Source organism: Felis catus, chromosome B3, assembly GCF_018350175.1.
Source record: "Felis catus isolate Fca126 chromosome B3, F.catus_Fca126_mat1.0, whole genome shotgun sequence".
Lineage (NCBI taxonomy): Eukaryota > Metazoa > Chordata > Mammalia > Carnivora > Felidae > Felis > Felis catus.
In genome coordinates, this window is record NC_058373.1 from 33,735,590 (window position 1) to 33,762,470 (window position 26,881).

The 26,881-nt window shown below is 35.0% G+C and overlaps 1 protein-coding gene across 12 annotated transcripts in view; it reads left to right on the plus strand.

The window, feature by feature from the left end:
- Positions 1-26,881, plus strand: part of MYO9A (myosin IXA) — a 280,504-nt gene that overhangs the window by 52,374 nt on the left and 201,249 nt on the right. For 8 of the 12 annotated variants that reach the window (XM_045059075.1, XM_045059073.1, XM_045059076.1 and 5 more), the window contains exons 3-7: positions 4,635-4,729; positions 11,210-11,272; positions 20,219-20,318; positions 21,791-21,847; positions 25,518-25,618. In XM_045059075.1, the coding sequence (XP_044915010.1) occupies positions 4,635-4,729; positions 11,210-11,272; positions 20,219-20,318; positions 21,791-21,847; positions 25,518-25,618 (416 nt within the window). The remainder of the gene's footprint in view (positions 1-4,634; positions 4,730-11,209; positions 11,273-20,218; positions 20,319-21,790; positions 21,848-25,517; positions 25,619-26,881) is intronic. The other 4 variants (XM_019832127.3, XM_019832131.3, XM_019832136.3 and 1 more) reach the window with 2 other exon arrangements.

Sequence of the window (26,881 nt, forward strand, 5' to 3'; positions counted from 1 at the left end):
CTGGATTTGGTTTGCTAAAATTTTGTTTAGAATTACTGACATGTGGTCATGAGAAATATTGTTTTCTTTAATGCTTTTTTTTTTTTTTTTTAATCAGGATAATTCTGGCCATATGGGAATGAGTTGGGGTGTTTTATATTTTTGGAAGAGTTTGTGTAGAACTTCTTTTTTCCTCCTACTATCAGTGTTAGGATTGATATGATGGAATCCAGGCCTGGTGTTTTCTTTGTAGGAAAGTTTTATGTATTTATGTATGTATGTAATTATCTATTTAGAGATAGAGAGCAGGGAAGGGGGACAAAGGGAGCAAGAGAAAGAATCGTAAGCAGGCTCCACACTCAGCATAGGGCTCCATGCGGGTCTTGATCCCACAATCCTCGGATATATTGGAAATTCAACTTACTGAACCATTCAGGTACCCTGCAGTAAAGTTTTAAACAAAGTTTGAATTTTTAAAGTAGATACAGATCTACTTTGAACCTGTTTGTGTCTTTGCACCTGAAGTGTCTCTTGGGGAAAACATGGAGTTGGATCATTTAAAAAAAAAACATCTTTTCTGCCAGTTACTTGCTTTTTGACTGGAATGTTTAAGCCATTTACAGTTAATGTAATTACTAATGTAGGATTTGTGTCTGCCATTTGAGTTTTTAATAATTTTTTTAATGTTCTTGTATTCTTCCATTATTATCTTCTGTTATGTTAAGGAGATGTTTTCTAGCATACCATTTTAATTTTGTTATCTCTTGTTTGTTTGTTTTAGCAGTATTCATGAGCATTCCAATTAACATAACAATTCAATTTGGATTACTACCAACATGTGTTCTTTTTTTCTTCATATAGATTTGCTTTATTAAGTGTCCTTTCATTTCAGCTTATATTACTTCATTTAGTATTACTTTGTAAGGACCATTTGCTGCCTAATGGATTCTTTTGGTTTTTGTTCATTTAAATATCTCAATTTCTCCTTTAATTTTTAAAGACAGTTTTATGGGACACAGAATTCTTGGTTGACTGGCTTGTCTCAATGCTTTGAATACATAGCTCTACTCTCTTCTATTCTTGATGTTTTATTTGGAGAAATTCGATGTTATGCTTATTGAGGAACCTATATATGGTATGTGTTGCATCTCTCTCACTGCTTTTAAGAAACACTTTTTGTCATTCAACAGTTTGATCATTATTTGTCTAAGTACTTATTCTTCATACTTTGAATTTGTGAAGGTTGTTAGATATATAGATTAGTGTTTTTCATGAAATTTTGGAAGTTTTGGGCTATTCATTGTTAAAATATTGATTCTGTGTTTTCCTCTCTATCCTCTCCTTCTGGTGTTCCCATTATATGCATATATTGGCATGTTTGATGCTGATCCACCCATGTCTGAAGCTCACTCTGTTCATTTCTTGTTTATCTCCCCCCTGCTATTCCTTAGGTATCATCTCAATTGATCAGTGTTCAAGTTTTGTGATTTCTTCTACTTGTTCATATCTCTACTTGAGCCTCTTCAGTGCATTTTTTATCTTAGTTAATTACTTTTCAGTACTGGAATTTTTATAATTTCTCTGCCTTCACTAATATTCTTACTGTTAAGGCATCTTTGTCATATTTTCCTATAATTGTTTGAAAGTATTTAAAATAGTGATGTAAAGTTTTGGCTTTGGAGGTCCAACATCTGGGCTTTTTCAGAGACAATTTCTGGTTATTATGTTTATAAAATTTTTTTGTGTCCCTACTTTCTTTCTTTTTTGCATGTCTTATAATGTTTTGGTGAAAAGTGGGCATTTTTATTAATACAATGTGGCAGTTTTGGAAATGAGGTATTTACCTCCTCCCAGGATTTGTGGTGGTTGTTTTGTTTTTGCTGTTTGGTTGTCCATGACTTCTTTGAAATTAGTCTGTGAGGTCTGTTCTTTTTTTCTGTGAGGGCTTTACATTCTCTCTTCATTTAGCTTAGTGGTCAGGTAATAATTGGACAAAGATTTTAAAAAAATGCCCTGAAGCAATAAGGTTTCCAGTTTGTGTGTGTGTGTGTGTGTGTGTGTGTGTGTGTGTGTGTGTGTGTGTGTGAAGTTCTTAAGTTGTTTGGTTACCTCATTTTTTGCCCCATTCTCCTATTCGTACCTTAGGCAGTTGCAGTGTTCTAATCAATTGCCTCTGATCGATTTTAACAAATATACATGGGTGAAAAGGCTGTTCCTTGTGAGTGCTTTCCAAGTCATTTCAAGTAAAGATAACCCTTTGAGTGAGGTTTTCCAGTGAAATACCATGTAGCTCAAATTCTGACAGTTACTTGTGGGATGGGGCTTTGGCTATAATCCTGTTTTGATCCTTCAATGGCTTTTAGGCTGCCTTTGAAACAGACTGTAATTATAGGGCATTGCTTTTCTCTTCAGCATGGACCTAGGGAGAGGGAGATGGTAATTGGCTAAGTTAAAATGCCACAATGCCTTTTTTCTTACTGAGATTCATCTGTTTTCCCCTCAAAGGATTATTGCAAGCCTTTGGTTAATTTCTAGAGTTGTCAAAAAGTTGATTTGGATAATTTTTTTGGTTTTATTTCTCATATGAAAAAGAGAATTTTCAGAGATCTTTATCATTTCTCTGACCTTACTTTCAATGATCTTTTCAGGAGATTTAAGTAATAAAAAATTCTTTCTATATTTACCTTTCTGGTTACCATTTCTGCTGTTCTCCATTCCTTCCATATGTTGATCCATATTTGAATATGATATTTTCCTTTTGCATTAAGGACTTCCTTTAATGTTCCTTTTAATGTGGTTTGGCCTATGATGAGTATTTTCAGATTTAGGTGTCAGAAATTGTCTTTCTTTGGCCTTTAAAATTAAAAGAACAACCTTATAGTAAAATTGTATGAATTTTAAAACCTGTTAATTTTTGTAACCATCTGTATACAATCTGAGTACCCATTACCTCTTGAAACTCCCTCACACTATTCTTTATCTTCAAACCCTCTGACTTCCCTCCAATACTCCCATAATCCGTGAAGACTACGTGTCCCCTGTTGTTGTTGTTTTGAAAATGTCACAAATGGAATCACACGCTAAGTACAGTTTTGGGACTAGCTTCTCTCATTCAGCATTATGTCTTAAAGATTCATTCAAGTTGTTGAATATGTGAATTCAACTGGGGATTATTTCTTTTAAATATAAATTTTAATAAATTTTATTGGGATGTAACTTAGAATAAAATGTAGCCATTTAAAATTTATACTTCAGTGATTTTTGATAAATGTGTATACACTTAACGTAACCATCATTATTACACAATGAAGCTGTAGAATATTTTCATTATTCCTTGTGCCCTTTTGTAGACATTGCCTAACCACGCCCTCATTCCCAGACAACTCTGATCTTCTTCCCATTACTGTTTTGCCTTTTCTAAAATTTCATATTACAATATATACTCTTGAGTCTGATTTCTTCTTTGTGGCGTAATGTTTTGATATTCATCAGTGTTGATGTATCATCTTTATTGCTGGGTAATATTCACTGCATTGTGTATACTTTGGTAACAATATATTCTTTTATAAATAGTACTATAACTTTGTTTTAAGTTGATGTAATAAAGTGCAATACATTATGTAGTGAAACCTTATTTCATTTATACTATTCCAAAATTGCGATTATTTTTTTTAAATGTTTATTTATTTTGAGAGAGAGAACACACGTGAGCAGGGGAGGGACAAAGAGAGAGAGGCAGAGAGAGAATCCCAAGCAGGCTTTGTGCTGCCTCTGAGCTCAGAGTCCAGCATAGGGCTCTATCTCATGAACCATGAGATGATGATCTGAACTGAAATTAAGAGTGGCCACTTAACCGATCGAGCAATCTAGGCACCCCTAAAGTTGTAATTATTTTGATGTAATTATTCTGCTTCTATCTCCTTGTTATTTAATTTAGTAAGATCTAAAAAATTATATATTGAAATATAGTAAGAAAGTTTGCTGGCTCTGGGATGTAAAAGTTAATTTTAAGGAGTGTTAAACCTTTATAATTAAAATTTATTTATTAAACTTTTTAAAAAAATATTTATTTTTGAGAGAGCATGAGCTGGGGAGGGGTAGAGAGAGAGGGAGACAGAATTCGAAGCAGGCTCCAGGTTATCAGCACAGAGGCTGACGTAGGGCTCAAACTCTTGGACCGTCTGAGCCAAAGTCTGACAATTAACCGACTGAGCCACCCAGGCACACCTAATTAAGATTTATTTTACTGAAAAGCATAAAATACTTGTTTTTTCAAAAATTTTTTTCAACACGTATTTATTTTTGAGAGACAGAGCGTGAATAGGGGAGGGGCAGAAAGAGAGGGAGACACAGAATGTGAAGCAGGCTCCAGGCTGTCAGCACAGAGCCTGACATGGGACTCAAACTTGTAAACCGTGAGACATGACCTGAGCTGCAGTTGGACGCTTAACCAACTGAGCCACCCAGGTGCCACTCTTCCTACTTGGTTTTATTTCAACTATTAGTTTTTCTCTTTTACTTTACCTAAACCATAGGAGTCTGAAGTTAAAGAAAATTGCTTTTCTACTGTCTCTTGCATTTTGTATCTTTGAGCTGACCTAAGTAAGATTTTCCATTTTTAAAATGAAATTAACAAGAACTATTTATTTTGACAGGCCTTTGGAAATGCAAAGACAGCTCATAATAACAATTCAAGTCGTTTTGGCAAGTTTATTCAAGTAAATTACCAAGAAACTGGCACTGTACTTGGGTAAGTAGCAGTAATAGGCTTTGGAGTATGTTTGTATTTTTATCATTGTCTCTTCATAATCCGTAGATTATTCATTTACTCTTAATGAGCATAGTGAAACTGGTGTCTACTAAGTTTTTTCTTCTAAACTTTTTTTGTTTTGGAAAAGTTCAAGCCTGAGAAAAGTTCAAAGAATAGTGTAGTGCTTATATACCTTTTTAAAAAAAAAAATATATAACTTATTGTCAAATTGGCTTACTTACAGCACCCAGTGCTCATCCCAAGTGCCCTCCTCAATGCCCATCACCCATTTTCCCCTCTCCCCCACCTCCCCACCCACCCTCAGTTTGTTCTCTGTATTTTAGAGTCTCTTGTGGTGTGCCTCCCTCCCTCTGTGTTTGTAATATTTTTTCCCCTTCCCTTCCCCCATGGTCTTCTGTTAGGTTTCTCAAGATCCACATATGAGTGAAAACATATGATACCTGTCATTCTCTGACTTACTTCTTTCACTCAGCATAATACCTTCCAGTTCCATCTACGTTGCTGCAAATGGCATGATTTCATTCTTTGTCATTAGCACTTACATATCCTTAATGTAGATTTATTAATTATCAACAATTTGCTGCATTTGTTTTATCTCAGTGTGTTATGCATACATTCATTTTTTAAAATTGTTTTTGAGTAAGTTGGGCATATAATTTGACCCCACACAGGAATCACAGCCACATTTTCCTATATAATACTTTTTAAGAAATTAAATATGTTACAATAACATTAAAACAATTTTTTTGTAATGTTTGTTTATTTTTATTTATTTATTTATTTTTTTTAAATTTTTTTTTCAACGTTTATTTATTTTTGGGACAGAGAGAGACAGAGCATGAAGGGGGGAGGGGCAGAGAGAGAGGGAGACACAGAATCGGAAACAGGCTCCAGGCTCTGAGCCATCAGCCCAGAGCCTGATGCGGGGCTCGAACTCACGGACCGCGAGATCGTGACCTGGCTGAAGTCGGACGCTTAACCGACTGCGCCACCCAGGCGCCCCAATGTTTGTTTATTTTTGAGAGAGAGAGAGAGCCAGAGTGCAAGCTGAGGAGGGACAGAGAGAGAGGGAGACACAGAATCCGAAGTAGGCTCCAGTTTCTGAGCTGTCAGCACAGAGTCTGATGTGGGGCTTGAACTCAGGAAATGTGAGATCATCACCTGAGCCGAAGTTGGACGCTTAACTGACTGAGCCACCCAGGTGCCCCTCCAGTAACATTTCTTACATAGTGTGTAATCAGAGTACCTCTGGTTGTGTCAGCAATATACTTCCTAACTTTAAAATAACTAATAAGCTTTATTTTTAGGGCAGTTTTAGGGTCACAGCAGAAATGAGTAAAAAGTACAGAGTTCCCATATACCTCTTTACTCTGTCCCCCAGTTTCCCACGTTAAGAACATCTTGCATTGGTGTGTTCCATTTGTGTTGTATATTCTGTGGATTTTGACAATTGTATAAAGACATGTATTCACCATTACAGTATCATGTGGAGTAGCTTTACTGCCCTAAAAATCCTGTGTGTTTTGCCTGTTCATCCCTTTTTACTCACTAACCTTTGGCAACTACTTATATTTTTATAGTACCCCTAAGTTTTGCCTTTTTCAGAATGTCATATAGTTGGAATCATATAGTGTATGGTCTTTACAGTTTGGATTCTCTGCCTTATTCTTAAAAAAATTTTTTTTTTAAATGTTTATTTTTGAGAGAGAGACAGAGAGAGAGGGCGGAGCTGGGGGGGGGGTGGCAGAGTGTGAGAGGGGGAGGAGCAGAGAGAGGAAGACACAGATTCTGAAGCAGGGTGTAGGCTCTGAGCTGTCAGCACAGAGCCTGACGCAGGGCTCAAACTCATGAACCTTGAGATCATGACTTGAGCCGAAGTCAGATGCTCAACTGTTTGAGCCACCCAGGCACCCCCTTTGCCTTAGCACTTTGTATTAAAGTTTGTTCCACACCTTTCATGCTTGATTTTATTGGGCTAATGTTAAATGTATGTATTAATTTGGAGATAATTGACATCTTGGGCTATTTAGAAATGCTTTTAAGTTTTTGTATTTCTTATTTATTCCTAAGTATTTTAATGTTGTTATTAAAAGTGTGATTTTTCTCTTGCATTATATCTTCTAGTTGTTTGAAGATATATATGAAAGTTACTGATTTTTATATTTGTATCTTATTATGTTATTTTTTGCATTTTACTGTCGTATCTCTTACCTTTTCTTGGTATATAGGCAAAAATAGATATTTTTACCTTTTTTTCTGCTCTTACATCTTTAGTAATTTTCTCTCTTGTCTGATTCCAAGTAATTTTGTTTCAGACCTTTATATGAATGACTTTACTTTTTTCCACTAAGTAAAATGCTGGTTTTAGGACATTTTATCACATTAATGGATTAGTATCGATTTAAATTTTCTGTGAGTGGTTTTCTGAGTAACAAAATGATATTGCATTTTATCAAATGCATTTTTCACATTTGTGGAGATTAGCATAATCTTCATTCTGAGATATATCAGTGTTATCATTATTTTCCTAATATTGAATCATTTTGTGTTCCTGGGAAAACAGTCCCACTTGGTCAGTACAAAATGATACGTACACACACACTCACATACATACGTACACAAACATATTTTTGTAGACACATATAAATTGGTTCTATTCTGTTTTCTAGTTTTTATTTATGATTTTTGCATCCATATTAATAAGTGAGATTGGTCTTTTTCTTTTTTAGGCTATTTTAATTATGCTTACTATTTTACTTCTTTTAATTTTAAAATTTTGACCAAAACTATGTACATTCTCCCCCTGCCAACAAAAACAAAACAAGAAGGATAAATCCTTCTTCAGTGATAAGTTTCATAACTTATTTCCTTTCTTATTAAAACTATGTTTCCAAAGGTACAGTTGGTACTTTTACTAATAAAAATGGGATGCAGTCAAGTTGTCAAGTTGTACTTTTCTAGTATTTATGATTGTGATGCAGGAGAGGTTGATAATAGGTACAGTAGTATATATTGCTTTGTAACTTACAAAATATCATTATATATATTCATTGATTCTTAAGACAATTTCATGAAGTAGGAATGGCAGATGTTTATTTTCCCATTTTATGAATGAAATCCTGGCTCTTACATGTTAAGTGATTACCTAAAATGCTTAATCTTTTCTCTTACAACAGTGATGAAAAAAAATCTTTATCTTGAGTAGTAAGTCAACAGATACATATTGAAAAAATTTTTTTTCATTTCAAAAATTTCTAACTCTTAGCAAATATATGTTAAACATTTTTCTTTCATTTTATCATTCATTGGGCAAACATTTATGGAATTCATTTCTAGTACCAGGCACTGTGCCAAGTGTTGAGGACAAAAAAAAATATATACACTTGTCCTCTGCCATTAAAATTCTCATAGTCTTTTTGGGAAGACATGTTTACATAAGAGGATTACAGTAAGTGAGGTAAGTACAGTGATTAAGTGCAGTGATTAAAGCACGCGTCTGGGAGAGTTCACAAAAAAGGATTTTTATCTTGGGTCTTGAAAAATTGCTAAGAAGAAAAAGTGGTAAATCACATTATTGATTGAGGAAATGAATGGAATCATAACAAGAGCTTGGTGTACTTGAGAAGTTCAGAGGCTATAATGGTCAATTGGTTTCAGATTCTGAATAAAGCTCCAATGTTTATAATTTACCCTTTTGACATTGGGAAGGAGATTTTAAAAATTTTATTATATAAAATGTCAAACATAGAAGTAAAGAGAATAGTACAAGGAATGCCCATTTGATTAAACAGTTATCCTGTTTTGCCATATATACTTCATCTATTTTTTTCTTTTTCTTTGCTGATGTATTTTAAAAAACAGTCCCAGGTAGATATAACATCAGTTTACCCATACATACTTTAGTATGAGCAGCAGTGAAAGAGGAATATTTTATAGGTAAATAACTCTCAGAGCAGTATAACTTATGGATTGGAGGGGAGGAAGGAGAGATGTCTAGGAGTATGTTGGTATAGCTGAAAGAGAGAGGCTTTTAGTTAAAATAGATCTGGTATCCAGTCATAGTTCTGCTGTTTACTAGCTGCATGATCTTAATATCTTTGAGCATCAGTTTCTCCACTTATGAAATAGGCAGTAATATTTGCCATGCAGAGTGGGTGTAAGGATTTCATATACTATGTAGAATCTAAAACACAAATGAGTAAACAGAAAGCAGATTTATACCTATAAACACACAGAACAAATTGATGGTTGCCAGAGGGGAGGAGGATGGTGGAATGGGCAAAATGAGTGAAGGCTGCCAGTTATGATTGAATAAGTAAGTCATGGGACTAAAAGGCATTGCATAGGGAATATAGTCAATGATACTGTAGTAGTGAGGAACCGTAGCTACACTTGTGGTGAGCATAGTATAATGTATAAACTTGTTGAATCACTATGTTGTATACCTGAACACCTGAAACTAATGTAACATTGTCAACTAAATGTTGACATAGTCAAATAAAATAAAAGAATTTAACATACTAGTTTATGTTAGTTCCCTTTGTCCCATCTTATACAGATAAGACCCTGTTTCAGTAGTTTAGAGGTGATGATGTTTATTCAGAGGAAATGATGCATTTTAATTGCTGGTAGTGGTAGTGATAATGGGCTTACAAAGAAGGCACATTTGAGCTTCATTTTCATTTTCATTTCCATCCAATGGATGGAACCTATTGGATAAAGAGTGGGTATAGACTGTAGAATTAAAAGTGGAAAGAAGAGCATGAACAATGCAGTCAGGAGTGAGTGGTGTGCTTGTGGAAATAACCTGTATGTGGGAGTGACTGAAATACTGAGCATGCAGTGGGAGGGAACTGATGGCAATAAAAGCTCCAAAGTCAGATTTTGACCCCACAGAGGTTTGTGCTAAGTAATTTGGATTTAGTAGGCTAAAGCTTTTAAATTTCAGACCATAGGAGCCTCTTTTGCAGTGGGAGCTTAACTAATTGCTTCAGTTTGGTAATAGGTATTGAAGACTTGAAGTGGTGGGGTACAGGCTGGATAAAGAGAACAACGTATCAGATGTTTATGTTTCAATTCCTCATTACTTTTAGGGTAAAATCCATTCTTCTGGCATATGGTATATTGGTTCTTCTTGATCCACTCCACTTGTCTGTCTCATTCTTTAGCCATGTTAACTAATTATCTTCCTTGATGTTAAGTACCCTCCTTTTATGCGTTTATACAATGCAGTTCTCCTTGCCTTCTTCTGGTCAGTCTTTCAGATTTTAGAGTCATTTAGTCAGTCATCAAATAGTTTTTGTGAATGTTTACTATGTGCTGGGAACTCACCTCTATATGAATTGTTCCTTATGTAATTTTTTCCTTCTTGGATTGAGTCTTACCTATCTCTCTTGGTATATCCATAATATCGTGGTCATTGCTCTATAATAAACCCTATACCAACTCAGTATGATAGCTCCTTGTTTACATATTTCCTCCACTAGTTTGTAAGCCTCTTGAGAATAGATAGTACATCAGTATTTTCATATTTGAACAGTGCTTAGTACAGTGCCCAATTAATGAATACTTACTGAGTAAATAATAAATGGATTCCAGAATGTGGTAGTAGCATGAGTATGTTAAGAAATGTGTCTTTGAGCCTTATTTAGGCATCTGACGAAAGTATAAAATCTGAAAGAATGTGCAGTGGCATGGTATCTGGGTGGCTGAGTCAGTTAAGTGTCTGACGTCAGCTCAGGTCATGATTTCACAGTTCGTGAGTTCGAGCTCTGCATTGGGCTCTCTGCTGTCAGCACAGAGCCCGCTTTGGATCCTCGGTCTCCTCTCTTTCTGCCTACCCCCTTCCCTGCTCACACTCAAGTGCGTGTTCTATCTCTCTGTCTCTGTCTCTCTCTCTCTCAAAAAATAAACATTAAAAAAAACACAAAGGGTTGCCTAGGTGGCTCAGTCAGTTAAGCATCTCGACTCCCGGTTTGGGCTCCGGTCATGATCTCACAGTTGGTGAGTTCGAGCCCCATATCAGACTCCATGCTGAGAATGTGGAGCCTGCTTCAGATTCTCTTTCTCTGCCCCTCCCTTGCTCATGCTCTCTCTCTCTCTCTCTCTCTCTCTCTCTCTCTCTCTCTCAAAATAAATAAACTTTAAAATATTTTGAAAAGAATGTGTAGTGGTATATGAACCTGGAAAGAAAGTAAAGTCTATGCCATGGGTGGGTCTTCTGTGCCATGTTTTGAACTTGTGACTTTATTTTGATTTATTGACTCTCCTCTGCCAAAGACTTAACGAGTTTATGAATTTAACGCAGATAACATTGCCAGCATTTATAAAACAGTTGTAATGGTAAATGTACTAAAATGATATGGATAGTATTCTTTGTACTTTTGCATCTTCTATGAAACAGTGTTTATCTACCTTAAGCTTTATTGTTTATATCAACCAATTTTATTTTTCTTCTAGTGCCTATGTTGAAAAATATCTACTGGAGAAGTCCAGACTCGTTTATCAAGAGCATAATGAACGGTACAGATTTTTATTAGTATAATTTAATTAAGTTAACATTTGTATTATGCAGATCAACTTTTAGGATGTTTGTATATTATGACTTTTAATTCAGTTTATACTGTGTAATCCCTTTACGTATAATTGCTGTTACTATCACTGGCAGAACATTGCACTTTTTCAGAGGCTGCTAGGAGTTTTTTTTTAAAACAAGGTATGTTTACAAGCATACCTTGTTTCATTGCACTTCATAGATACTGTGATTTTTACAAATTTGTTTGTGGCAACCCTGTGTTGAGGAAGTCTTTTGGCACCATTTTCCCAGTAGCATTTGATCACTTTGTATCTCTCTCAAATTTTGGTAATCCTTGGAATATTTCAAACTCTTACATTATTATTATATTTGTTACCATGATCTGTGATCCATAATTACAACTAGCTGAAAGCTTGGATGATGGTTAGCATTTTTTGTTTTTTTTTTTTGGCAATGCAGTGCTTTTAAATTAAGGTATGTACATTGTTTTTTAGACATAATGCTATTGCATACTGAAAAGACTATAGTGTAGTGTAAACATAACTGTTATATATACTGGGAAACAAAAAAAAATTATTTGCCTCATGTTATTTTGATATTTGCTTTATTGTATGTAGTGGTCTGGAACTGAAACCCACAAACAGTTATCTCCGAGGTGTGCCTGCACGTGGAACTGTTGCCATTTCTAAATTCTAGGCAAACTGTCCAAACAGGAAAACAGTGGTATCTCAGATTATTGCTTTTTGTGAGCATTGTGCCTTTGGGCTTTTCCCCATGTCTTAGTGTTCTATTTCTAATTTGAGAAAATTTTTAATAAGGCACTTAATTTTGTTATATGAAGTATACGGGACTTCAGAGATGATATCTGTAACTTTGTACGGATGAAGAAACCAAATGTCAGGGGAAAGAAAGACCCCAAATATAAGAGCAGTAAATTATTTGCTTCATGCTACAATGAGACAAAATAAAGTTAAGAATCAGAGTTTGAAGTTAAAGAGACCTACATTCAGGGGCACCTGGGTGGCTCAGTCGGTTAAGCATCTGACTTCAGCCCAGGTCATGATCTCACAGTTCGTGAGCCCCGCGTTGGGCTCTGTGCTGACAGTTCAGAGCCTGGAGCCTGCTTCAGATTCTGTTTCTCTCTCTCTCTCTCTCTCTCTCTCTCTCTCTCTCTCTCTCTCTCTGCTCCTCCTCTACTCATGCTCTGTCCCCCTTCTCTTTCAAAAATAAATAAACATAAAAAAAAAAGAGACCTACATTCAAATATTGACTATGCCTTTGGCATCTGTTTCTTTGATATTTATTCCCATTATACAGATAGAAGACAAGAGTTATTTGGAGGAGTAAATGAAATAAGATTTATAAAGTGTTTAGGAGCAGCTTGGTGGCTAAGTCAGTTGAGCGTCTGACTCTTGATTTTGGCTCAGGTCATGATCCCAGGGTTGTGGTATTGAGCCCTGCATCAGGCTCCGTGCTGAGCATGGAGCCTGCTTGGGTTCTTTCTCTCTCTCTTCCTCACTTGAGCTTGCTGTCTCTCTAAAAGTAAAAATAGGGGCGTGTGGGTGGCTCAGTCAGTTGAACGTCCGACTTCACCTCAGGTCATGATCTCATGGTTCTTGAGTTCAAGCCCCACATCTGGCTCACTGCTGTCAACACAGAGCCTGCTTCAGATCCTCTGTATACCTCTCTCTGCCCCTCCGCCACTCTCAAAAATAAATAAATGAAACATAAAAAAAATAAAATAATTTAAAAAAATTTAAAAAGTAAAGTGCTTAGTGTGGTCCTTATATAATTAAAATTCAGTAATTAATAGCTAAAATTATTGTAATGAATACCTTCCAGGTTAGGACTAGAACTCAAGACTGTTAATTTTTCTGTGGCTAGCAGATGAGGAAATTTAAATTAGATGTTTTTTGAAATGAGGGGAAGGGAGTTTTAGGAAGAGAATAGCTTCATAAAGATTTGTAGAGCTAAAAGATACTGCCATGAGAAGATCATTAGTAACTTTTTCTAACACATTTTAATGGGATGGTAGGGATATAGCATGGTTTCAACAATGGGAGGGAGATAAATAAGATCCAGAGTTTATAAACTAATTCACTGTTATTTTGCTGGATTCTGTTTGTGGATAGATGTATAATCTTTATTATGTGTTGCTGCGTTTGGGTTGCTAGTATTTTGTTGAGGATTTTTTTATGTCTGTATTCATAAGGGATATTGCTGTAAGTTTTTTTGTTTTTCTCCTGATGTCTTTGGTTTTGGTATCAAGATAATACTGTCTCATAAAATGACATGGGAGGGGCGCCTGGGTGGCGCAGTCGGTTAAGCGTCCGACTTCAGCCAGGTCACGATCTTGCGGTCCGGGAGTTCGAGCCCCGCGTCAGGCTCTGGGCTGATGGCTCAGAGCCTGGAGCCTGTTTCCGATTCTGTGTCTCCCTCTCTCTCTGCCCCTCCCCCGTTCATGCTCTGTCTCTCTCTGTCCCAAAAATAAATAAACGTTGAAAAAATAAAAAATAAAAAATAAAAATAAATAAAATGACATGGGAAAAGTTTGGGAAGGATTGGGTTAATACTGTTTTAAATCATTGGTAGAATTTACTAGCGAAGCCATCTGGTTCTGGGGTTTTGGGGGAAGTTTTGATTATTAATTCAAACACTTTAGTTATTTTAAGTCTCTGTAGATTTTTTGTTTCCATTTTAGCCAGGTTTGAAGATTTTTATCTTTCAAGGAATTTGTCCGTTTCATTTAGTTCATCTAATTTGTTGACAAAAAAAAATTATAGTATTTCCTCATAATATTTTTTATTTCTAAAAGACTAGTAATGTTTCCCCTTTTCTTCTTGAATTTGAGGTTTACTCCTATCTTTGTTTGGGCTGCTATAATAAAATACCTCAACGTGGGAAGGCTATAAACAATAGGAATTTATTTCTTAGAGTTCTGGAGGCCGAGAAGTCAATGATCAAGGTGACAGCATGGTTGCATTCTCGTTAGAGTTCTTCCTGGTTCATTACTCATACCTTCTTGCTTGGTCCTCATGTGGTGGAATGGGATAGGGAACTCTGTAGGACCTCTTTTATAAGATTACTAATCCCATTCATTAGGGCTCTACCTGTCATGACCTAATCAACCCCAAAGGCCCCACTTCCTAATACCATTACCTTTTGGGGTTAAGATTTCAAGATAGGACTTTGAGGCGCACACATTCAGACCATAGCAATCTCCCCCACCTTTTGGGTCAGTTTAGATAAGAGTTTGTCAATCTTGTTGATTTTTTGAAAGGACCAAGTTTTGGTTGATTTTTCTGTTTCCTGTTGCCTATTTTATTTCCCTTCTCATGCTTATCACTTTGTTCTGCTTGCTTTGGATTCATTTGCTCTTCTTTAAATTAAAAAATTTTTTTTAAGCTTCTTAAGGTGAATGGTTAGATTTGAGGTCTTTCTTCTGTTTTAATATGGGTTTACAGCTAGCTATAAAGACCCACTGAACATTGCTTCAGTGGTTCCCATGTTTTGGCATGTTGTATTTTTGTTTTCATGCATCTCGGTGTATTTTCTAATTTCCTATGTGATTTCTTCTTTGAACCCATTGTTTTGTAGGAGTGTGTTTGTGAATTTCCTTCTGTATTTTTGAATTTTGGAAATTTGTTATTGGTTTTTTATTTCATTGTAAGGTCGTTAGAGAACATAGTTTGTATGATTTCAGTTTCCTTACGTTTATTTAAACTTTATTAAAATTTTTTTTAAGGTTTTTCATTTTTAAGAGACAGAAACAGCACGAGTGGGGGAGGGACAGAGCGAGAAGGAGACACAGAATCCTAAGTAGGCTTCAGGCACAGAGCATGATGTGGGGCTCAAACTTACAAGGTGCAAGATCATGACCTGAGCTGAAGTCGGACGCTTAACTGATGAGCCACCCAGGCACCCCTATTTAAACTTTATTTATTTATTTTGAGAGAGAGAAAGAGAGGGAGGGAAGGAGGGTGGGAGGGAGAGAGACAGAATCCTAAACAGGCTTCGCATTGTCAGCACAGAGCCTGATGTGGGGGGCTCAAACTCATGAACTGTGAGATCATGACCTGAGCCAGAATCAAGAGTCAGACACTTAATGAACCACCCAGTTGCTACAGTCCCCTTACATTTATTGAGACTTGTTTTATAGCCTAACATTTTTTTTTAAGTTTATTTATCTTAGAAAGAGAGAGTGAGTGCACAAGCACGCTTGGGCACAGAAACAGGGAAGAGCAGAGAAAGCGGGAGACAGAATCTGAAGCAGGCTTCAGGCGCTCCAATCTGGCAGTACAGAGCCTGACCTGGAGCTTGAACTCACAAACCGTGAGATCATGATCTGAGCCGAAGTTGGACACTTAACTGACTGAGCCACCCAGGCACCCCAGATAGTCTAACATTTTCAAACCTGGAGAATGTTTCATGGGTATTTATCCTGCTATTGTTAGATGGAGTATTCTATAGATGGCTGTTAGGTCTGGTTGGTTGTTAGTATTTTTCAAGTTTTCTTTTTCCTTGTTGATCTTTTGTCTTGTTCTGTTTATTATTGAAAGTGAGATGTTGGAATATCTCAGTACTATGTTGAATTGGTTTTTTTTTTCTCTTTTTTCATTCTTTCAGTTTTTGCTTTATGTATTTTGAAGCTTGTTTTTATATGTATTTATATTTAGAATTGTTACATCTTTTTGACCAATTGACCCTTTTGTCATTATAAAATGTCCTTTGCAGCTAGTAATAATTTTTGTCTTAAGGTCTATTGTATCAGATGTTAATATAGACATTTCAGCTTTCTTTCACTTATTTTTTTTGCATGGTATTTTTTCCATCCTTTTTACTTTAAGCCTTTTTGTATCTTTTAATCTATAGTGTGTCAGTTGTAGATAGCATATAGTTGATTTTACTCATCTTTGGACTCGAGTGTTTAATTAATTTATACTTAATATAATTGCTAAGATAGGATTTATAAATGTTATTTTGCTATTTGTTTTATATATTTTTATGATGTTTTAGTTCTTCTATTCTCCAGTTACTGCTGTGTTTTGGATAAATAGATGTTTTCTGTGTACCGTTGGCATCTCTTATTACATATTTCTTAAGTTATTTTATTTAAAAAAATTTTTTTTACATTTATTTATTTTTGAGAGACAGAGAGAGAGCACAAGTTGGGGAGTGGCAGAGAGAGAAGGAGACACAGAATCCGAAGTAGGCTCCAGGCTCTGAGCTGTCAGCACAGAGCCTGATGTGGGGTCTGAACTCATGAACCGTGAGATCATGACCTGAGCTGAAGTTGGATGCCCAACCAACTGAGCCACCCAGGCGCCCCTTAAGTTATTTTTTTAATGCTTCCCCTGGCAATTACAGTTAACATTTTATCAATCTTCTTTGGAGTAATAACTTAATTTTGATAATCCACAAATAACTTTGCTCCTGTGTAGCTCTGTTCCTTTCCCTCTCCTTTGTACTATTATTGTCATATAAATTACATCTTTATAATGGTAGACCCATCAATACAGATTGGTCATTGTTTTTTGGCTGGTGTCTTTGAGATCTAATAGGTGGGAAAAGAATGACAGACAAAAAACTTAAATACATGCTATCTTTTATATTTACTTACATAGTTGCCTTTTTAGTGCTATTTATTTCTTCATGTTTAATTGAAAATTGTCTGGTCTCCTTTCATTTCAGCTAGAAAAAGGCCCTGTAGCATTTCTTATGGGACCCATCTGCTAGCTATAAAGTCTCTTAATTTTTGTTTATCTGGGACTATCCTAATATCTCCTTTATTTTTGTAGGATAGTTTTGTTGGACATATAATTTTTGATTGATAGTGTTTTTACTCTCAGTACTTAAAAGTGTGTTATCCTTCTGGTGCCATGGTTCCTGATGAGAAATCTTTTATTAGGATTCCTTGATTAGCATATCTTTTCATGGTGCTTTGAAAATTTGTCTTTGTGTTTAAATAGTTTTAATTTGTCTAAATGTCAATTCCTTCAAGTTTTTTTCCCTGGAGTTTGTTGAGTTTCTTGGATGTGCAGTTGTTTTTTCATCACATTTGGAGAGTTTTTGAACATTAGTTTATCAGATATTCTTTTTGCTCCTTTCCTCTCTTTTTCGACTCCTATTGTGCGTGTGTTGGTGTCTGCTTAATGGTGTCCCACAGATATCTGAAGCTCTGTTCAATTTTCTTTGTTAATTTTTCTTTCTCTTCAGACTAGTTTCAAATGACCTGTCTTCAGGCTCACTGATGCCTTCTGCCCACTCAGGTCTGCTGTTGAGTGCTTTTAGGTAGTTTTTCATTTCAGTTATTATATTTTTCAATTCCAATTCCTTTTTGATTATTTTTTTAAGTTCTGTATATTTATTGATAGGCTCTATTTGATGAGACACTATTCTACTTTCCTTTAGTTCTTTCACATGGTTTCCTTTGGTTCTTTGAACGTATTTAAAATAGTTGATTAAAAATCTTGTGTACCAAGGCTTCCTCAAGGACTGTTATTATTGATTGTGTTTTTTCTTTTGTATGTGCTATACTTTGTTTCTTTACATGCCTCATACATTTATTTGAAAATTGGACATTTTAAATAATAATTGGACATTTAAAATAATTGTGTGGCACCTCTCGAAATGAGATTCTCCTGTTCCTACTGTTTGTGGTTGTTTTTGTTTATGTTTGTATCATGACACTTTGAACTAATTTCATGAAGTCTCTGTTCTAAGTGTGGCCATTCAAGTATCTGCTTGGTTAGCTTAGTTGTCAGCTAGTGATAGAACAGAGATTTGATTAAATGCTTGGAAACTAAATCTCTTAGTCTTTGCCTCAGGGCATTCTGTTTGTATTGATTCGTTCCTTTAATACTCAGGCATTTTTTTTTTTTAATATCAAAGTAGATTTTATTTTTTTATTTTTATTTTTTAAAATTAATTTTTTAATTTTTTAAAATTTACATCCAAATTAGCATATAGTGCAACAGTGACTTCAGGAGTAGATTCCTTAATGCCCCTTACCCATTTAGCCCATCCCCCCTCCCACAACCCCTCCAGTAACGCTCAGTTTGTTCTCCATATTTATGAGTCTCATCTGTTTTGTCCCCCTCCCTGTTTTTATATTATTTTTGTTTCCTTTCCCTTGTGTTCATCTGTTTTGTCTCTTAAAGTCCTCATATGAGTGAAGCCATATGATTTTTGTCTTTCTCTGACTCACTAATTTCACTTAGCATAATACTCTCTAGTTCCATCCACGTAGTTGCAAATGGCAAGATTTCATTCTTTTTGATTGCCGACTAATACTTCATTGTGTATATATATACCACATCTTCTTTATCCATTCATCCATCAATGGACATTTGGGCTCTTTCCATACTTCGGCTATTGTCGATAGCGCTGCTATAAACATGGGGGTGGCATGTGTCCCTTTGAAACAGCACACCTGTATCCCTTGGATAAATGCCTAGTAGTGCAATTGCTGGGTCATAGGGTAGTTCTATTTTTAGTTTTTTTGAGGAACCTCCATACTGTTTCCAGAGTGGCTGCACCAGTTTGCATTCCCACCAGCAGTGCAAAAGAGATCCTCTTTCTCCGCATCCTCGCCAACTTCTGTTATTACCTGAGTTGTTAATGTTAGCTATTCTGACAGGTGTGAGGTGGTATCTCATTGTGGTTTTGATTTGTATTTTCCTGATGATGTACACTCAGGCATTTTATAATTCTGCCTTTGCCGTTACTTCCTGCATGTGTATCCCTTCAAGGTTAGCCAGAGGTGAGAGTTCAGTACCCATTTTTGGTCTTTGCTGAGAAGACATGAAGCCCTGGGCATGTGCACAGCCTTACGTATGTGCATGGCCTTCTCGATTCCTAGGAATACAGAATTAGAATTAGAATATAGAATTAGAATATTAGAATATAGAATTAATTCCAATTTTAGTTGGAATTAAAAGCTGGTGTGGAGATCACATTTCCCTTTAAATTTTTGTTAACCTGTTGTTTGCCCCAGCATTATTCATTGTTTAATGTAGCTGATATGTTTCAAAAAATTGCCTATAATTTTCTACCAATGCCCCTGGAGAAAAGGTTTTCACACTGGGCTAAGTGTGAGTAATGTCAATAAAGGCAGTTTTGAACTGTCTGGCTTCTTCCAGGGAACCACCAGATAGTTTAAATAATGATATTTCTCAGAGAATGAGGCTTTTCAATGAGCTCTAACCCTGTTCTGCTCTCTTTTGGAAGCTGCCAGGCTATTGGGGTCCATCACCATTATAAGCTAGTGGTTTTGAAGGCTACCATGGATCTGGTGAACAGGAGATGGAATAGGGCAAGTTAAAAGGCTACAAAGGTTGGATTTTTTACTGAGATTGGGCTGTTTTTCTTATGTAAACACTCCTTGGATTGCTTTAAGCTTTGAGGTATTTTCTAGAGTTCTGAAAAAGTTGATTCTGACAAATTTGCCAGTTTTCTAATTGGTTTTATGAAGGAGAGAATTTTCAGGTCTTAACCTTTGCCATATAGCTGCCTTCACCCCTTTCTTTTGAATTTAGCATCCAAAACATCATTTATTTTGTAATACTTAAAATATTGAACTTAACACTTTTGCATTAAAAAATGAGGCAAAGTCCAGGGCCCCTGGATGGCTCAGTCAGTTAAGCGGCTGACTTCAGCTCAGGTCATGATCTGACAGTTAGTGAGTTTGAGCCCTGCATCAGGCTCTGTGCTGACAGCTTGGAACCTAGAACCTGCTTCAGATTGTCTCCTTTCTCTCTGCTCCTTCCCCGCTTTCATTCTCTCTCTCTCTCTCTAAAAAATAAATAAACACTAAAAAATTTTTTTTTTAAATGAGGCAAAGTTGAAACATTTTATTAACATTTGCTCTTTTTTTCTGATAAATGACGACTATAGATCACGTCCATTCTAAAGCCATACTCTGTTTCCAACAGGAACTATCATGTATTTTATTACCTCCTGGCAGGAGCAAATGAAGAAGAAAGATTAGCATTCCATCTTAAACGACCGGAAGAGTATCATTATCTAAATCAGGTGAGGATTCATGAAAAGTATTTTGAATGTTGGGCATTATTAAATTTTAGCTCTTGAAAAAAGTTTTTTTCCTAATACTTTGTTCTCTGAACCTGGTAATAGACATTAACTAGCATTTTCATACATGCCGCCTAAAAGTTTATGTGATGCGCTTCTCAAATTTAAAAATTATTATTACTTTCAGTTGTAAGAAGTTAGTTATATGTGTGCCCTTTGCTTTTTGTGAGACTCTTTCAGAGAATAATAAACTGTTTATATACATACCTACACCTTAATAAAATGGGTTGGTCTTTTCAAAGTGATTTACCTTTTATCGACAAGAGCATACTAAATGTCACTAATAATTAATGTTTGTCCTTCGCATGGGATTACTTGAAACCTTTTTTGTATGTTTTGAAGTCTAATACATATGCCTCTTTGCATGGTATTATGATACTAACTTAAAGTATGATTTTTTTTTAATTTAGTGAATGATCCTATTTAGTATGAAATTCATCAAAAAGAATGACTTACAGAATTTGTATCTTTCTCTGAAACTCAAAAATTCACCCCTAATTAGGGAGTAATTTCTCCCAGTTTTTCATTACAGTAGTTTCTCCAATTTTATTACTTCTCATATTAACAAAAATTCTAGAACCAAAATCAATGAAATTGGTATGACAGTAGATCACTTAACAGAAAGACATTCCTTGTTTTTTTGGATCAAGACAAGATGTAATATCCTTGGAAATAAATGTCTTTATGGTAATTTAAAAAATGTTTATGGAGCTTTTGTAAAGAAATTGACATTTGATGATAGTTTGTAGTAAGGTTATGAAATGAGTATCCTAGACTTTTCCCAAGATACACAGCATGCTGTGTAATGATTTTTTTTAGTTTTGAAACTACCTATTTTATATAAGCTAATATAACTTTGTTATCAAATATATCAGTTTCAAGATGATTTAAAATTTTACTTCTTGATACAAATACTAAACATTTCCACTGTATAAAAATTAAGTAGATTTAAAAAGTTACTGATTTAGCTTCTGACCTTTTTCTTTCCCCTGTTTAAACAATTTGCATATATTTGGGTGATTAAATATTTTCTTTTTAAAAACTAATAATTACCCATAAATGAGCTGATAGTATTATAGAAACCCAGAGCTTATTAATTCTTCTTCCAGATTTTTTTTTTATCGGTGCCCATACCACACATATTCTTGTCCTAAAGGGGTCAGTATTCATAGAATGTAAGATTGATCTATTAATACAAATCTCAGAGTTGCTGGACAACAGCATGTATGGATTCGTTGTAATGATATATGATCTCCCAGAATCTGAATGTTCACCTAGTTGTTTCTTGTTTTATGCTGCTACACAAAATAACTTTCTTTGGGTAGCAGCAGTGCTAACTGAATATTATTTCTAAGAGATAATTAGAGAAGAGTAATAACCATTACTTCTACCTAACTAATCTGCCTTACTTTCAGATAACAAAGAAACCCCTCAGACAGAGCTGGGATGATTATTGCTATGACTCTGAGCCGGTCAGTATAAGTACCTAAATATTCTGTGTTCCTGTTAAAGGACCCTCACTCACCTTGCTCATTTGCATCTATCTCATGACTTAGAAAGAAAATCAGCTGAAATACAAAGACTCTAGGAAAGAAGAGAAATTAATGTTTAATTTCTTTGAATTGATTTATTTGTATGTGTATAGTGTGTGGATTAAAAACCAGTCAATTTACTTTTTAAAACTTTATTCTTTTGCTGCTCATGTTTAGTCTATATTTATTTTGACAATAAATTGATTTGCATTCCTGATTTCAACATTGATGTGGATTCTTATGAACTACAGGGTGTTTTTCCTTGAGATATATTTTTTTCAGTATTTTTTTAGTTATTTCATTACTCACATGTTGTGAGTAGTATGTATTGTTTATTTTAAAAAGTTATAGTCTTCCTGTTTTATGTGTCAGTTAACAGTCTTTTCACATGATGGATGCATGTACATTTTTCTTTGAATTTTTTTTTAATAGCAAGAGAGGCTATCATTTTCCAAATATTAAGAATTGAAATTCTTGTAAATAAGATAAATAGTGTTTAAGTTAAGTGATTTAAGGGCATATATGATGTAAGGCATATATGATGTATGATTTAAGGGCATAAAATGAGTAGGTAAATTTAATTTTATTTGTTACATTTTATAAAGGCAAGTTTGTAATTATAAAGAGAACATAAAAAATCTTTTTCCTGCCATTCCCTTTGTAATGAGGTCAGATATAAAAGGCTGAGAATCTGCACTCGTCTATGTCTATTAACTAATGAACTAATTTATTAACTATTCCCTCTGGAAACATAACTTATCTTCGTCCTTGCTTTAAATAACCATGACTTTAATTTTCACTGCATGTGTTTACAACCTCCAGTAATTATAAAACTGTTTCAGAGAGTTGAGAAGGATCAGGAATTATGGACATTAATTTTTTCCTTCATACAAAGTTTAATTGCATTACCTTTTCATTATATATCAATTAATTTATGGTTTCAGATTTAACATTATGGAAAATTAAATTTAGACATTTAAATTTATAGATTCTGATAAATTTTAGTAGAAAAAATTATGCTGTTTTGCCATTCTTGAGAAGTTTCCACCTTTCACCTATTATATCAAGTGACTGATCTGTTGGGAAGTAGGTAGGAGACTGGTAGACTCATATAGTAAATGTAAGACTTGATTGCCTGTAAAGAGCTTATTGTGACGTTATGAACTGATCTGCTGTTATTTAGTCTGAGTCATGCTTCAGGATTTGGGCTCTGAAGCAGACAGACCTGCCTTGATGACTGGCTTACCCATTTACTAGATTTGAGAACCTGAGCAGGTCACGTAACTCTTGTTTCCATCGTCTGTCTAAAAGGATAACAATGTTCTTTAACTTTTGTGAGTATTAAATTAGTGCAGGAGTGCCTGGGTGTTTCAGTTGTTTGAGCGTCCAACTTTGGCTCAGGTCATGATCTTGTGATCTGTGAGTTCGAGCCCTGCGTCGGGCTCTGTGCTGACAGCTCAGAACCTGGAGCCTGCTTCCGATTCTGTCTCTCTCTCGCTGCCCCTCCCCTACTCACACTCTGTCTCTCCCTCCCTCTGAAAAATAAACATTAAAAAAAATTAAAAAATAAATAAATAAATTAGACAGTGCATCTAATAAACAGCTTGATAGAGTGCTTCTTAGTACTTCATAAATGTACAGTACATGTTCCCAATGTTGCTGCCACCTTTGAGATCATCATTATCTCCATCTTTTCTTTTTAGAATTTTATACCCAAATTCTTCTACTCCTTTTATACCTTTCTTTTTTTTTTTAATTTTTTTTAACGTTTATTTATTTTTGAGATAGAGAGAGACAGAGCATGAACAGGGGAGGGTCAGAGAGAGAGGGAGACACAGAATCTGAAACAGCCTCCAGGCTCTGAGCTGTCAGCACAGAGGCTGATGCGGGGCTCGAACTCACGGACCGCGAGATCGTGACCTGGCTGAAGTCGGACGCTTAACCGACTGCGCCACCCAGGCGCCCCGAGAGATGTTTTTTTTTTTTTTTAAATGTCTTATTTATTTTTGAGAGAGCGCAAGTGGGGCAGGGGCAGAGAGGGAGGGAGACGGAGGACCCAAGGCGGGGCTCTGTGCTGACAGCAGTGAGGTTGATGTGGGGCTCCAACTGGCAGAATCATGAAATCATGACCTGAGCTGAAGTTGGACGCTCAACTGACTGAGCCACCCAGGTGTCCCGAGAAGAGAGGATTGTTAAGGATTGTTTTGTAATGTGTTCTGTATTATCATACATGTAATGGAGTAGTATAAATGATCCTGAGGAGAACTGTGGGATGAGAAAATTGCTTTTAACAAGGGATTGCCCATTTTATGTTGGTTTAATTCCTATTAAGAGGTATCCTATTAAATAAATAAGCTCAAGCAACTGGTGTTGCATGAGGGAGTGCAGAGGATTTAGAACTGGATAGATTTTCATTTGGCCACTCCTGTCATTTAGGTGAATTATTTAATCTCTGAGCGTGTTTTCTTCCCAATTGAATGTATATACCCCTAATTGCCTCCTTGTGTTTATATTTTAAACTATATCTAGTTTAACTCATTCTTACAGGGTTGAAAGCAGGGTGTACATGCTAGATACTTGATAGTCTAAAAATAATAAATGAGTACTTTCTCAAAAAGGAATATTTCATCTAATTCAGTACTTGTTCAGTAATTCACTGACTATATATTTACCTTAATGATTATCCACTTTTTTCTTGGCACTGACTTGATGCTAGAGATCTTCAGTGAATAAAACAGATTAACAGTTAATGCATGTATTGAGAACTTGATGCAACCTTCTACAGTATCTTAAAAAAGTAAATATGTGTGAGGAGGTGTTTGAAAATGTAGGTGTAAGGGAATGTGAGCAAATACAGTAAAGGGCTCTAAAAACCTATTTGTTATTTTAAAGATACAGATTATATATATGTTTGACTTTTTTGGTAACTGAAATGCAAGGATTACCCCAAAAAAGTAATATTTTTTTTATTTGGTAGTTCACAGCTATTTTTATGCACTAATATGTATTCTTTGCAGATTTTTAATTTTCATGTATACTTTTTTGCTGATTGATAATCACGTTTATATTATTTCATTAGGAACTATTTTTATATCTAATACTGATGTAAACATTTTTATATAAAACTAGGCTTCATTTCTCAACTAAATTACTGCCTCTTCTAAAATTTATTTTTGTGTCTCAGGATCTTGTTTAGCATCTTGCATAGGGATAGGCATTTATTAAATATTTGTTGATTAAATAACATTTGTTTGTGGAATTGAGCTCTCTTAAATGCTTTGGATCTTCAGGACTCTTCACCATTCAAAATCAAACTTGGTATCAGAACATTTTATATTGCTAGCTCTTTATCTTAAGTTGCTTTGAGATCCTTGCCTTGGTGATTTGTGAAAGGAAGAAAAAAAGGTAACTTAATTGTTATTTTGGTAGGTATGTGTTTAGTTTGCAAACCTGTCATAAGAGTTCTAATGAATTTGGCTGTGTCTAAATATTTCCCCAGCTCTAATTTTTATACACAGGTATACTTACCTAGAGTTACTATTACTTCTGAGTGGCCTACCTTATATTTCAATAGGTAATCTTGATTTCTTCCCCTTTTTTCTTTAATAAGCAGGATTGCTTCTCCGTAGAGGGGGAAGATTTGAGGCATGACTTTGAACGCTTACAACTGGCCATGGAAATGGTAGGATTTCTTCCCAAGACACGAAGACAGTGAGTTTATTTATTGTACTCTATACCATTGGTAGAGAACAAATCACAATGTATGGTTAAGAAGTTCCTCTTCCTTGGTCCTTTGAAAGAATTTTCTAATGGATATTGCTGAGCTAGTGCTTCCTTCTCCCTTGTTAAGCGTTACTTAAAAGACCTGTTATGAATTCCTTTTTTAATTATAAATTCTTTGAAAATCTCTTAAAAGTTGGAGCTCTTCTTCCTGTAAAATGTGCATCCATAAATATTTGCATGCAATTGTGGGAATTCATGGTGCTCCTAAAGCCTGTCCATGGACCTTATTTAAAAACTTGCTTTATAATGCTATTTTTATAGTTTCTTATTTTCTGCGTCATTGAGCTGTAATCCTAAGGCATGTGTACCTCTCAATAAAACATAATTTCCCTGCTTTTCCTCTATAAATTTATGTCTGTACTATTGTACTAAACATATTTTGTTCATTATAAACAAAATAGAAATGTAAAAAGGTTGAAATAAAGATGAAGCAAATTATATTTAAAATAAAACAAACTTTTAAAATTAAAGACAAATAACCTGACTCTCTCCAGAAAAGAAAAAGTAACAGAACTATTTTTTTGAGACAGGAATTGAATTATGTCAGATGTGATTATATTGTCAACTTTTAATCTTATACTAAAAGTAGAATAACAGCTTTGCTGTTTTCTTGCTTACTTGTGATTACATCATTAGTATGATCTTCAGTTAGATTATTTGTCAAAATGATTTTTTGCCAAATAGTACAATATGTAAATATGCAAGCCAATTTAATTAGTCACATAAACTGCATTTCACTGAAAGTTACTAAGTAAATGAGAGTACCACTATAGTTCCTCCATGCTATATTATATTCGTCCCTCAACATACCTCATGTGATACCTGATTGACATATATGGACCAAAGTGTCAGTCTATATATTAAATAATAGTGAAACTTAATTTCATTTTTTTAAAGGTAACATACATTGGAAATAAAATATTTCTCATACACCAAGGGATTGTGTGTCTTTTACACTTTCTGATATCACTGTATTTCATATTGGAAAACACTGGAAAAAGTATGTTCTTAGTAGCCTGGCCTTAATTTGATCTTTCTTTATCTTTTAGTATTATCTTCAGATACTCCCTAACACAAGTTTTGCATTTTAACTAGGCTGATAGTGTGTCCTAAAACAGTATGTTGTATTCTGAATGTTCAGTATTTTCCCAATTCCTTGAAGGACCCATCTTAAAAAATTTTTTTCTTCAT